The sequence below is a fragment of the Trematomus bernacchii genome, unplaced genomic scaffold, assembly GCF_902827165.1.
Source record: "Trematomus bernacchii unplaced genomic scaffold, fTreBer1.1, whole genome shotgun sequence".
Classification (NCBI taxonomy): Eukaryota; Metazoa; Chordata; class Actinopteri; order Perciformes; family Nototheniidae; genus Trematomus; species Trematomus bernacchii.
Window position 1 is genome coordinate 1,347,255 of NW_022987573.1, and position 14,188 is coordinate 1,361,442.

General features: G+C 39.2%; 2 protein-coding genes across 2 annotated transcripts; both read right to left on the reverse strand.

Moving 5' to 3' along the window:
* Window positions 1–779: 779 nt before the first annotated feature.
* Window positions 780–10,102, reverse strand: slc17a9b (solute carrier family 17 member 9b). The gene is made up of 13 exons (XM_034126679.1): window positions 9,707–10,102; window positions 8,896–9,093; window positions 8,256–8,395; window positions 7,698–7,797; window positions 7,258–7,388; window positions 7,026–7,122; window positions 6,299–6,395; window positions 5,425–5,512; window positions 5,289–5,323; window positions 5,037–5,152; window positions 3,870–3,925; window positions 3,716–3,745; window positions 780–3,340 (listed from the first exon to the last, which is right to left on the reverse strand). Exons 1-13 carry the CDS (start codon window positions 9,838–9,840, stop codon window positions 3,162–3,164), a joined length of 1,401 nt encoding a protein of 466 aa, XP_033982570.1. The 5' UTR covers window positions 9,841–10,102; the 3' UTR covers window positions 780–3,161.
* Window positions 10,103–10,989: 887 nt separating this feature from the next.
* Window positions 10,990–13,543, reverse strand: LOC117479593 (glucose-induced degradation protein 8-B homolog). Its single transcript, XM_034126687.1, has 5 exons — window positions 13,454–13,543; window positions 12,988–13,117; window positions 12,666–12,862; window positions 12,359–12,556; window positions 10,990–12,065 (listed from the first exon to the last, which is right to left on the reverse strand). The coding sequence occupies exons 2-5, from the start codon at window positions 13,103–13,105 to the stop codon at window positions 11,892–11,894; spliced, it is 687 nt and encodes a 228-aa protein (XP_033982578.1). The 5' UTR covers window positions 13,106–13,117; window positions 13,454–13,543; the 3' UTR covers window positions 10,990–11,891.
* Between the last annotated feature and the right edge of the window lie 645 nt (window positions 13,544–14,188).

Here is a 14,188-nt window from a genome sequence, read left to right on the forward strand (position 1 = left end):
GCCACTCATCATGATTATGTCTGCTTTTACAACACTATTTCCTGTCAGCGAGAGCACTCCAATAAGTGACTGACCACCTCTTTAGCACCATGGCTGTTTTTGTATGAACTATACATCAAAGGCCAAATGCAGTGCCAACTCACTCCACTCCTGACTTCTATCTGACTTGTTACTTTTACTCACTTGTGGCCCTCCTCCCTTTCTTTTCTTATTGCCACGCGGCAGCCACAAGCCGTCCGTCTCCATGGCAACCTGAGCCATTCTGTCCCATGAGAAGGAGTGGGTTGGGTTGACTAGCGTCTGGCCATTCACACGTGGGCAGTGCCAGCTAGCCAACATGGCACACAGCATACTGCCATATGGTGCCACCACATACGTCCCGCTAGCCCGGACTCGGGATCTGGGCCTGCAGTGATCCGCTGGTGTGAACAGGACGGACCTGATCTAGACGTGGCTCAGCAGCTGATCCACATGCAGACTTGGCTTCCGATGAAGAGTTCTTAGCTTCACAGAGAAACATGCCCATAATGTAGTGCTTATAGGTGTATGATACTAATGTTCATGTAATCAACATTATTAGTAATGGGCAACATTTCCTGTAAGTCAACTCAATATAAGCTTTAGGAGAAACTCCACATACAAGGCCTCTGGACTTCATGGCATACAAAGTATTTGGAGGCTAGATGGAGCCATGTGCTCTCCTCATTGCTGAAACTGTGCTGCCTCCTTGTGGCACTACAGAGAAAATACATGTTCATCATGATGAAACAACTCAACAGTGTTGACAAAATATATCTTTATTCAAAGTTAATATATGCTTTTAAATACAACATATCTAAAAAGCATTAGAATACTGCATTTCCCCCAGAAATGTATTCTTTCTATCATACATATCTTACATGTTATCAAAAAGGATTTGTCAGAAGAACCTTCAGTGAGATATGTTGGTGAACAGAATTCCAGTTATTTATCATGTTAATGTCAACACAGTCACAAAAAGGGACGATGATGGCAGCTGTATATAATGCTTATCTGCTAAGGCGGGGTAAACATACGAGGATTGTGGGGATTTTGGTTTGACAATAATAAGGCTAAAATGGTGGAGGCTGTGGCCTTGTGAAAATAAATTATCTTTATGAAATGTCTAGGCATACACTTGTTGTGTATAATCACGACAAAACATAGTGTAGGTACAGGATCCTAGTTTCATTTGGTGTCGACATCATTTTTCAGATTAGATATTAAATTAAATTATTCATTCTGCTCAGTAGATTTATGTGTCCTTGTAATAAACACACACACAATTTAAATATGTTACACAGAAAATGCATTTATACTCTGAACATTTTAAATAAAATCATTTCTTCATTTACCAAAACTATCTAATATTTCGGAAATGAAAACAACCAAACAAAGAAAAAAACTAACAAAAAGAACATTTGATCAAAAAGAACAAGGCAAAAATGTAATAATGCACAATAATCAACAGAGGATACTGTGTGACCACAGTGAGCATATCTTAAAGTGCTCTCATTCCTTAAATCAGGCACAAAAAAATGTATGCATAAATTATTTTAAGAACACGTATCAAGAAAGCATCTAGATTGGCATTGAAAGTTACATGTTTAGACTGTGCTGTGAAAGCTAAATCACACAATCACTTTAACATTTCAACATTCAGCCAGAGTTACGTAGCTAGCTTTAATGACACCACACACTTTCCAGTAAAATGGATAAACCAAATGTTTTCCAGTTCCTCAACTCAACCTTACAAATTCTGAAACCTGCCCTGCAACATTCATTGTCAGTTTGTAACATAGAGACAATTATATGTAGCCTTAACGAGACATAATGCAGACTCACTTCCTCTCACACCACCATGATGAGTAAATGAGCTTCCTCCTGTGCGCAGCCCTTCCCAAATACTGACATCACTTCCTATGCAGCGTTAAGATAACATTGATGTTAATGTGACAAAAAGGTTGTTTCTTTGCAAAGCAAAATAAGTTTGACATCCGGTTTTCACCAAAATGATATATATACCAACATGTTTCTTTCAACCAAAGTGCAGGTCAGAAAGCAATAATAAGTGAGGGAACTAAACTTGCAGAAAGATCTTATATAGTTATTCATACTGCATCACACTGTCAAAATTACTTTTTACTCACTATGATTTTTTGTAATCTTACCATATATATTTATTTTCCCTGTCATCCAACTTAATATATTTATTTTATAAAAAACATTAGTTTGAAATGGACACAAAAAAATCATATAGTCTTATAAATATATATACACTCAAAAAATAATTAAGTGAAGTATTTCTATGACATGCAATCACATATAAGGAAAATTAAAATAATGAGTTACCTTTGGTCTTTGTATTCGCAACATATTCTTTAAGACAAAAAACTATGAGGATGCATTACATCAGAGCCTTGTTGTAAAACAGCATCCTCTTTCACCTCCTCTGACTGTAACAATAAGATGAGCTTGTAACCATGGAGATGGGGACTATAGACGGTAGATCGTACGGGACATTAAAGCGCCTGCCAAGTAATTAGTGGCTGGGTAATGAGGTGTCACTCAGACATTGATGGGTGAGTACTAATAAAAGACTTCAGGTGCAAGAGGCCAGTCACCCACCCCCGCAGGGTAAGAACTCACACCTTGGTCCGTCACAACTGTCAGAGAGCTTCTGAGACTGCCACAGCTATTATTCTTACATATATTATTATGTGGATAACAATTTACACAACTTCTCTTGTTCTAAGTAACACATTCTGTAACAAATGATGAACTCAGAAACCTTTTAAATCACCATTCGCTACACAAACCAGACCTTGAGGTAGGGTAGACTTTTTCTTTCCCGTTCTGCTACGAACTGACGCATCCTCTGACACATCTGTGTTTTTCTAGGATATGAAGATTTTGATACAAGATTGTTCAGTAACAGTGTGCTGGCTCTGCTTTGTGCTTTTCAGTAACTGTTGCAATACTTCCTCGACCAGAACCAGAGCCTATCAACGTTTTCCAGATGTTGTATGCAGGCTTGCCACATGCTATCCATCGGCTAGATCTCCAATGTGGATAATGTCTTAGCTGCTGGTTGCCCAAGGTCGTGTCTCCATTGGGGGATAGCATGCTTGATGGCTGAGGATTTAGATGTGGATGTTGTGGTGGCGGACCTTACTGTAGTCAATGTCGACCCGTCGGGCATCAGCGAAGGCCAGAAAGGTGCAGAGGCCCAGCAGGTTGACGGTGGTGATAAGGGCGAACACTGATGTCCAAGAGCCTGTGGACTCGATGAGATACCCGGAGAAATACACCAGTAGGACGCCTGCACAGACACACACAGAAACACCATTAATAGTGCATTATCACAAAGATTTTAACAAAGAAGACAGTGCCTTCAATGTGATTGTTCAGTGTTTCCGCAGAGAGAATGTCACAGTCCATTACACGTTTCTCACAGGACCACAAACTGTCATCCCCTGTATTATTAATCTGACACAAACTCCATTATGCTCTCTTGATGAAATATGCATGGCACATAGGAGCCAGGAAGACTGACAGGAGATACATCAGTGCAACGTTTGAATTTAGAGAGGTGGATTAATTATTTCAATTAATAGATGTATAGGTGTCATTTAGCAACTGCTGGTTAAAGATTCATCACAGATATTTGTTCCCAATGTCTCTGCCAGAAACTCACCTAAGAAAGCACCACATGTATTCATGACACCTGTAAAAGAAATGCAGAGGCACAAATGTAAAATTCAAGACTCAATTAAAATGTCATGTGCTTTTAAAACATTATCAGCCAAAATGTTTTTATATAAAGAAAATGTCAGGTTTATTTAACTTACCAAATAAAGCACCAGCACAGGAAGGAGCAAGATCTTGAACATTTACAGATACACCGCTGTAATTTAAACACATTTCGATAGTCATTTCATCAGCAGAATAAGATGCTCAATTGACTCTGATTTGAGTAAAAATAGTGTTACTTGTTGTCAAAATGTAAAATAAAATCTGTATTTGTCCTTCTGACCAACAGTTGGAAACTTATTTGAAGTAATGTAGTAATACTAGACAATTATATAAGATAATAGATGTTTTAACATAATAAATGTTAGAAAAAAAGAAAACAAATCATTGTTGAGAAAAATATATACAAATACGCCGAAAAATGGACAAACACATATTATCGGCGACTTTTCAAATGACACTTTAAGACAAAAAGCACTAAACAAAACCATGACAGCACACAGCTGATGATTTTTCATACTTGTGGTTATGTTTCGTCATCATTTTGTTCTGTCTCTATAGTGACTAAGCCATTAGTGTCGACCCACGTGTTAGTGTTTTTTGCATAAAATGAAGAGCCCATAGAGCAGTTAAAAAAAGGATAGGTCTGGTTATATTGTATGTTGACTGTATTATCAATATACCTATGAATAGCTTGTCACCATCTTGGTGCCAACAAATATTCATTAGCACACTAAATGTGTTTTGATCTGAACTTAAAAATAGTCCACAATAGATGCACTATTTACTTCCTTATGAGAAATGTTTGCTAAAGCTCTTCTTTTTAATGTATTATTATTTGTATTCAATTAAAGTAACATCAATGACATATGTTTAGCAGGCATGACCTTTGCTATGACAGAAATTATAATTAGGTCCTTCTTTGGGCGATTTTCCTAATGTAGTTAAAGTGCAAAACACAATAAATCATAGACGACAAGTGGGTCGAACAGCTGACCAAAGTTTTTAACTGCAGGCCTATTTGAAGCTGAGATGCTGCCAAGTCTTTCTTTGGCCGAGCGTGGTAGGCCCAACTGCTTAAGTTATAACACACTTATTTATTGGAGAAGGTTGTAATATATTTGGCTGAATGGCATGGTTTAAACGGGTTATGAGACAACCACACAAAACGGACCCTAGAGATACCTGACATTTTAGTCTAAAAAGAAAGGGTCTGGTTTTAGGGTGAGAGACAGAGAGTGTAAGGACAATCGAGGAGCCAGTACCTGTGACTGAAGGTGGTGAGGCCCATGGTGGCCGACACAAATGTTACAGCCCAGGGGAAGGTTGTTTTTCGACACAGAAGAAGAGTAAACACACTCGACACACCCATAGAGAAGAACTAACAGGGGAATAAATGCACACAAAAACCCATCAATCAAATGTTTGCATGATGTTCAAGTGTAAATAGGAAAAAGACAATGACTTAACAAACAGGTGACATTCACACAGGATAATAAGGCTTTCAAAGTTAGTACCTGCATCAACTTCCTCACTGAGGCTGTGTCAAAGCCTGTGGGTATCAAGGGAGACATTAGGACAATCAGGACAATGATTTAGCTGCTTTATAAGTAAGAATAACTCTTCTAAATATTTGTTTATCAGTTACCCTACCTTGCCTGATGAGGTGGTCAGACAAGCAGCCACTGAAGAGGGATGAGGGTATGGCCACCAACCAGGGAACGACATTGAACACCCAACCCTGGAGGGACAACAGATTTTCTAAGCATGAATTACCTTAACCAAACAGCAGGGTACAAGTGAGGTCATTCTCATATCGTAATAAGTACTTTTCTAGACGTGACTCTATAGTTGGCAATCCACAGATGAAAATATCTCATCGTGTAAGTCATGAATTGTTATTAAATTGTGTTCAGACATCATGGTGTCCAGAGGATGACACCCAATGACTCTCCAGAACCACCACCCGGTTGTTTCTAAGCAAAATGTCTTAATATATGTACCGATTACTATGAAATTGAGATATTGGATATCACTAGTCCCCAGAGGATGAATCCTAATGACTTGGATGATTTCCTGAATGTTTGTCTGTGTACAGCAGCATTTCAAAGTTTGTATTTATCCAGGGATATTACTTGATGGATTGGCATAACATTTTAGACATTCTTGGTTTCAATGCAATACATCATAATGACTTTCAATCAGCCTCAGCTGTACGTTTCGGTTTAGTGCTTATTAGTGAATAGTAGCTTTCAAACAGTCTAAACTAAGATTATGAAAATAGTTAACGTTAAACCTGCTGAATATCTTCACATCAGCTTGTTAGCTTTTGTAAGCATGTTAGCATGGCAGCGTTGGCATGTTAATCAAACAATACTGTGCCGCCCAAGTATAGTCTCACAGAGCTGCTGGCATGGCTGTGGACTCTTAGTCTTGTTAAACTAGTATGTCTTGATTTCAAACCTTGACGGTTGTGTTACTTTAGTTGTTGTTGTACCAAATATGTGATCAAATGTATCCTGGTTACCTTGGCATCAGGGAACGTGTCTTTAAAGTATGTTGGCAGCCATGACAAAAGAGTGAAGAAGGTGCTCGCTGTGCAAAGGTGCGTAACGATCACAGCACTGTTGACAATAAAGAGAGAGAAACAGATAAGTTAATTGAAACTATATTTATACATACTGTAGGTTTACCAAAAGTTGCTCAATGTTGTTGACTAAGGCAATGTCCCAAATATCATGATCTGACAAAAGCTTGTGTGCTACGTGTTCGACATCCATTGTTTTCCTGTCTAATAAATCATATCTGTGTTCAGGCAAGTAGCGTCTCAAGAAGGATCAGATACATCAGATGAAAACCACAGAGATTCTCCCTGTCACTGAAAACTGAGCAGATCAGTTACATTACAGTGTATACAAATCATATTGACCACAGGGAGATGCTGGAAGGACATAGAAGAACTTTAGATGAGAACATACAGCAGAGGCAGCTAGAGATGGGGCTTATTGTTCCAACATTTGGTACATAAAAAGCTGGACTTTAGTCTACAGAAACCGTTTTACTACAAAGATTTGATCTGTCAAGATTCGATATGTTTTACATATATTTCCACATTCTTCCGCCTAGATAATTTCTTCTTAATCTCTATACCTACATACAAAGGAGTTACACAGAGAAAAGATTGCATTCATACACTGATAGACTTGAACAAACATTCAAACTCACACCTAACACTTCCTTTATCTTTATCTCACCAGACTGCTGGTTGTTTTAGGAGCCGTAACCAATGTCTTTTAGACAGTTTGGACTGGGGCCCACCACTTCCCAGGGACTCCAGGGTGATGATAGGCCCTGCAAACACAGACCAACACAGACACGTGAGGATACAAACGAACACTGACTCCTATTGTACAAAGGAATAGCTACAAGATAGGACTGTGCTATGATGTCACTAGATAGTGTTGACACATTTAAAGCCTCTCTTGCCTTCTCCCTTGAGCAGATATTTCCACATGCAGTAGGCCCACAGCAATGAGAGGAGACCAGACACATAAAAAACACTCTGCCAGCCATACAGGTCCAACATGAGGGAGCCAGCCCCTCCTATCACCAGAGTGCTGGGGGGAAAAGGTCACAACAAGACATGACAAGTCAAACAAACATACCTTTGTATTAAGATGTTGCAACAGAGTGCTTGATTAGGCACATACTGTAAAGGGCATGAGCAGAACTTGTAAAGCAAACACATACAGTATCAGGATGTTATACTAAAACTGTACATCTGCATAAATAATATAACATAACAATTGTATTATTGTGGGATCACAACAGACACAGCTTTTAAATGAACCCGTCCTCTTTGCATTTTCTAGGAAAATAAACACTATTTCCCACCATTCCCATTTATTGCATAACGCTTGACTCACCCCAGGTAAGAGCCACTACCCACGGTGCTCATGAGGAAGCCCCTTTCACTTTCCACCACCTTCTGAGAGCACAGACTCGCCAGAGAAGGGTAATGAACTCCTAAAATCAGGATACGATCAGATCAGTTGATATTTAGAAAGTCATTCAAAAAGAAAGAAACAAGTAAGAAATAAAAGCAAGATTTTTACTGTGACAACACTGAAAACAAACATCTGAGAAATGTAGTCTGATGGGAATAATAATACTTGTACAATTTTCAATTTACAGTCTCTTTCAAAAAGGCCTGTCACAATGCATAAAAACGTATTCTAAAGACAGACAACCGCACATTCATTTTCACTACAACTTTACCATGTGTTTGTGTGATTAATGTTGTCGGCCTGTTTCTAATTAGCAAACACAGCCAGCAGACTTTAAAATAAGTTGCATAATTATGCTCTTTCAAGACCTTGAAAAAAGTACACAGCATGTTTTTACAAATTAGGAATTAGGTTTCTCCTTAATAACTTACAGAAATCTTAAAATGCAATTCCTATCATTCACACTGTCCTTCTCACCTTGCAACAAGCCCATTAGGAAGCGGGCCAGTGTCATGGAGAATATTGGCTGGGAGCAGAAGTGGGCCAGGATGGGGGTGAAGGCCGTCATCGACCCCCAGGCTGCCGCGGACAGCAGGAGGACCTTCTCACCTCCAACCCTGTGGACACAGAATAAAGAAACAGTGAGTATGAACTTTAACTTCTGACCACACAGAGAGCTGCTTTTATCATTTAAAGGTTGCTAGGGGAAGTACAACTATGATCATTTGGATGTCTTATAACACTAGTAATCCTGCCTGTGGTTATTTTAGAAGATATGAACTGAAAGATAAAGCATTTTAAGGAATCATTTCAGACCGCTAACATTGGTGTGACTATTCTGGAGTAAATAAAACTCTTATCTGTACATGACGCTGTCCGCCTGCCTGTCTAGCCCTATTTACGGTCTTATCTAATCCACTATGAGCAAACAAATCTGGGCTGTTTGCATCACTGCCAGTAACGTTCTCATGCAAATTACACCTGATGAGCAGTAGGCTAAAACAGCTGGCAAACGAAAACCAGTGTCATTTACAGCATTCCTAATACGATAACTCAGTTTGCTTAGGCCACTTTTATCTCACAACAGGACCACTGTTTGAGCTCTAATGATTCCCACCGGTCGCTGACGTAGCCTCCGAACACTTGGGTGAAGCAGTAACCCCAGAAGAAGCTGCCCAGCACCATGCCTGACTCGCTCTTGCTCCAGTGGAACTGCTCTGCCATGTTGACAGCACAGATGGGCATCGCCACACGGGCACAGTACAGGAGGCATGTCCCGAGCAGCAACACCACCGTCCATACCCTCGCCACTGGCCTGCACAGGAGAGGAGGCAGCATGGATTGAACAAAGGCAACATTTGGGACAAACTTTGGATTTAGAACCAGTTTAAAAGTGAATGTCTTATCTATGTAGGGGAGGTAACCACTGTCCCCAATTTGGCTGCACTCTAAGTATATTTAGCCCGAGTTAAAGTGGATTCTATGAAGGTTAGGTTTAAGAGATTAGCTGTGGTTTGGTTGAATATACTGGGGATACAGCACTATCTTGAAAATAAAGGAAATTACTTTAAGACTAAGGTGTCAAAAAATGTACAACTGATGATATTTTATGATCTTTCTTTTTTCAGAAAGGAAGCCCCCCTTACCTCCCAATTTACGAGCCATGTTTGTGACCTATGTGGCACACCAACTATATCCTCAAAGCCATTAACCGCCATAGATGATACGTGTCCTTTAAACCAACTGGTTTAGAGTTACTGTGATTACAGAATACCTGTAATCCTGATTCACGGCTAATAAGTATAGAGCAAAGAGTTGCTAAAAAGTATCAATATTGATTTAAGTTAATCATGTTATCCTAAGTAGCTAAGACTTGGGTAAACGGGAAAAACAAACAGCAGTGAGTCTCGATGAGGGTTAACGGTTACCTTGTCCAGTATGTGTTGTGTTCAGGCCACTTCTTGTGACATTCAGGAGCTCCGAGCTTGTCGGACGGATGGTTTTCCCTGTGACAGACCAAATCTGGACTACAGCTCTTGCCATGTTTTTGAATAACTGCCATTCAACGCGAGTTAACAGCAGCCTCCGTTCAACCGCTTCGGCTGTTTACTTTCAATGTCTTCCGGTCGATAGGTGTGTAGTCAGAAAAGTAAACGTGTAAAAGAAATAATCCTGACAACTGAAACTGGATTGAACAGGGACGTAAGGCGATGTTCGTGGAGCTGAAGCTGGAGGAGGGAGTCTGATACCCTAGGAGGAGTAATCCACGTGTCAGTTTTTCTCTCCAGCCTCCTTTTGCCGGCGACGCAGTTCTTCTTTTGATCGGTAGGGTTAATCTGGAAGTGATTTTTGTTCTGTGCCTTTTCTAAACGAGTCTAATAAACCGATTCAATCCACACACAAAAAACAGAGTGACTCCGGTCCCTCTCCAGTCATGACGGTGCAAAATATGTCACATATAACGGTGTCGTCTATGGGAGCATCGTCCGAGCACCAGGATGTACTCTCCTCCTGACCCGTGCCTGCCGGATGGAGACGGGATGGTGCCCGTGCAGAGAGGCTGCTGTGGGGCAGGGAGGTGCGCAGTGACAGCCTCCAAGGTTGTTTTAAGGGGTTGTCTGCCCCTGGCTGTGTGAGGCTTTAGCAGGAAATCGTTATATAATACCCCTGCATTCAGCACAACTTTTTCCCTGATTTCGCACACTCCAGGTGGTGGTGGTGGAAGGAGCACTCACATCCTTTTTTAGGTTGAAGTGATGCATTATAGATGAAAACTTGCATTGCACAGTAGTAAAACCGGTACTAAAGATAACAGCCAAGTGTCATAATATTATACTGCTAGTTACAGGTCCTGCATTTCATTATAACCCTTACTTAAGTAACAGTACAAAAACATTATTATCCAATGTAAAATTGGTCATTATCCAAATTGCCCCTCTTCAGAATCATATTAATTATTTGTTTTTGTATGAAACTCTTAACCTGTAGCTAGTCACTAAAGCTTCCAAATAAATGTAGTGGAGCATAAGAATAAAATACTTCAAATGCATACATAGTGCTTGATTTATGTAATTTCCAATAAATGTTACCCTCGTAAAAACACTTCATGTTTAAGTGTTGCAGTATTGAAACGTGTGTACTTGAGTGAATGGACTTAGTTATTTTGCCGTTATACCATTTGAAACATAGAAAGCGTCATTCCTTTAAAGACTTGTGCAGTTTAAAAGTCACTTTTATTGCAAAATAATATTCCAGCAAAACAAAAAAAAGCACATCAAATTTTTGCAAAATAGCTACTTATTCCATACATGTAGATAATCGGTCTGTAAAAGTGTCTCCATGTCTGCGGACATAGATTTATTCATTCACATTTTTTATATCAGTGATATTTTGTAACGATATGAAACTGAGGATGCCTTTAAGCTTGCAGTCACAGTATGCTGGACAGTTTTTAGCATTTCCGGAATCTTGCCTTATCCCACTTATTTGCTGCCTAGATGTATAGCTCAAATGTTTCTCTTTTCTTTGTTATTGTCTACATTTGCATCTTTTTATAGTGTCTCAAGCAATGATGAAGTACGAATCTTAAGCTAAATTCAACTTTCAAAGTCACAATACTTTAAAAGATTCCATGTATCTTGCTTTGGCTATTGCCGTCACATAGAGGACTGGCTAAAATCTACAAGCTGAAATGTGTGAGAAAAAGTTTGCATTTATTTGAGGCAGTGCACACCAAGCCATCCCTGGACATCAAACTGGTCACACACAAGAGAGTGACAGCCTAATTTAGGCTTTATCCACACCCTTCTATGCCAACAACTTTCCCTGCCAACAGACAGAAAAACTAGTATAACTCAAATATACTATTTTACATAAACAAATAGTAAATTATAATACCAAGTAAAATAACTGTCTGCATGTTACTTTAGTGTGAATATTCATTTTAAAATGCCATCAATCCAGTTTGCACATTCTAAGTTATTAAAGTATCAAAAAGCAACCCTTACAAAAAAGAAAAGGTTGTACTCTATATGAGCCAGTTTGTTGGGGTATAAATAGATAAAGGAAATATGTCCATTTTGTAATGCTGTGGTATGTTTTCACTGTGGGTCCTTATTTGGGGTCCTCGATGGTTCCCTTGCTGAGGTCTGTCATTTTGGGATACTTCACTTTCTTTTGGTCAAGTTCATTTTGAGCCCACAGCAGTAGCTTCAGGAGCTTGGCCAGCTTGGGAGTTGACTCTCTGTTTTCGTAGTCTAGCACACACTGATTCACTTCACTCCATACCTGTAACACAAAGACACATACATGTTTGTATTTATACTTTACATTTTATACAGACACACACTAATAAAGAAACTCATATGCAACTGATTTGAAAACAGGAGATACAAATACTACATTTGTCTTCAAAATAATGCAGCACTAACATTCAATGTTTGACCTTGTGTTGCAGGGATCAGATCAACATTTTTGGCTTGTGAGATAATTAAATTACATGTGGCATGCAGTTTAAACTGATTCAATTGAATACAGATGCAAGACAAGACAGGGATGATGCTAATATGCTTTAACCGTACCTTTTGCCTCTGCATCATATTGAGCAGATCTCCAAAAGGTGACTCTTCAGGGTTGTCAAAAGCAAGCAGGGCCAGTGTCCTTTCCATCTCAGTCAGACATTCTCGGCTCTCCTCCCCCTGCTCTGCTAACTGAGACTGGGCAAATTCCAGGGCAGCTTCAGTCTCCCTTAAACGAATCAGCTCAATCAGATGCTGCTGCTGCAAACAAAAACAGCCAGAGGGTGCAACCGTGTGAGATGAGAAGTCAAAAACAGGCAGTACGAAACCAAGAGGTCTGAAAAATTAGAGGCATTTTGTTTTGTTTTACCTGTAGGTGAAAGTAGAGGTAACGGTTAGTATCCAGCAGTTCTGGGTGCAGGCTGTTAATCAGTGCAATGGCGTCCTGGATCTGTCCCTTCAGGATCATCTCTCTGATCTTAATTCTTTCATCTAGGGAATCCAAGTCCACACTAGGCTCTATTCCAGACTCCATCCTGAACTTCTCAGCTGCCTCCTTGAAGCCCTCTGTGGAACAAAAACCGTGGTAAAACTCTACACATTGTACACCCGTACATTGCTTTTATCTGCACAATTGACCTTTAAAAGACAACCAAGAACAAACTTAGAGTAATACAAAATCGGTACTTCACCTGTCACCAGATAGTTCATAATTAGCCTGTTCATATCGGCTCTCTGAATATGGACATTGTTGAGTTTTTCCATCCACTCTTCCCTTGTAATGTCCTCTGGCTTCTCTGTATAACTCATTTTGTAAATATCCTAGACGAATGCAGAAGGGTTATCTTATTAGTTGACAAATAGACATTACATCCAACCTAATTATACAACGTTTTAGCGGTTTTGGCAATAAGCTCTTCAGTTTCTCAGCAACACTGCACCGGAAATTATAAGTCACAACAGTTAGGGCCTTCGATGAAAAACACAACATTGAAGCCTGCCTTTCCTCAACACGAATCAAAACAAACACAACCTCCGCATTTCAGTACATTTGTATAGAATACACACACCATCAATGAATGCTTTTAATGTTAATGTGCTTTACCGACTTGTATCTATAGCCCAATACTAGTATTAAAGTTATAAAATTCACAATACCTGAAAATGCTTTCGCTACTTCCCAGCAGTAGCTAACTAGCTAGCGGAGGATAGCTACTTCTTCTTCTTCTACTACTTCCTCTATTTCCGGTACCGGTAACTACAAGGAAAGTGTAATACTGCCCCTACAGGAAATAAAAAGCATTTATGACTGATTGAGAACTGCATATCTCATTATCTCATAAAGGCTAATGTGTTTTTCTTACTATCTTAACCAGTTACACCTACTGCATCTGTCTTTCTGACTTTCTTTGAGAATGGACACGTGCAGTAGTGGCATTCGTCTTACTATTTGGGTGACGATTAATAGGAGTGTATCTATGTAGTGTGCTTGTATAGTGACTGGTAATTTTGTATTTATTTTATAGATGCTTTAATAACATGGCACAGCATCACTTGACATAACTGCAAGTTTAGCATGCACAACACATGAGGATGAGAAAACACCTGTTATAAAAGGAACTACAGCGACCTCAAGTGTTGTAATCAGGCAATAGACCAAATTGTAGATTACTCGAGGTAGCAAAGGGAATATGGATCACTCCTCAAAGGATTAGAATACTATTATGTTTTATTTGTCACTATAAAATGTATAAAACATTGTTGAAATGCAATAAGTATGAACATTATTATCTAAGTAGATGTAATACATTATTAGAATTGCCACAAAACATATAAAATCAATATATTATGATATACTGTTTCACTATTTTACATTATTTTCTGCAGTCTATT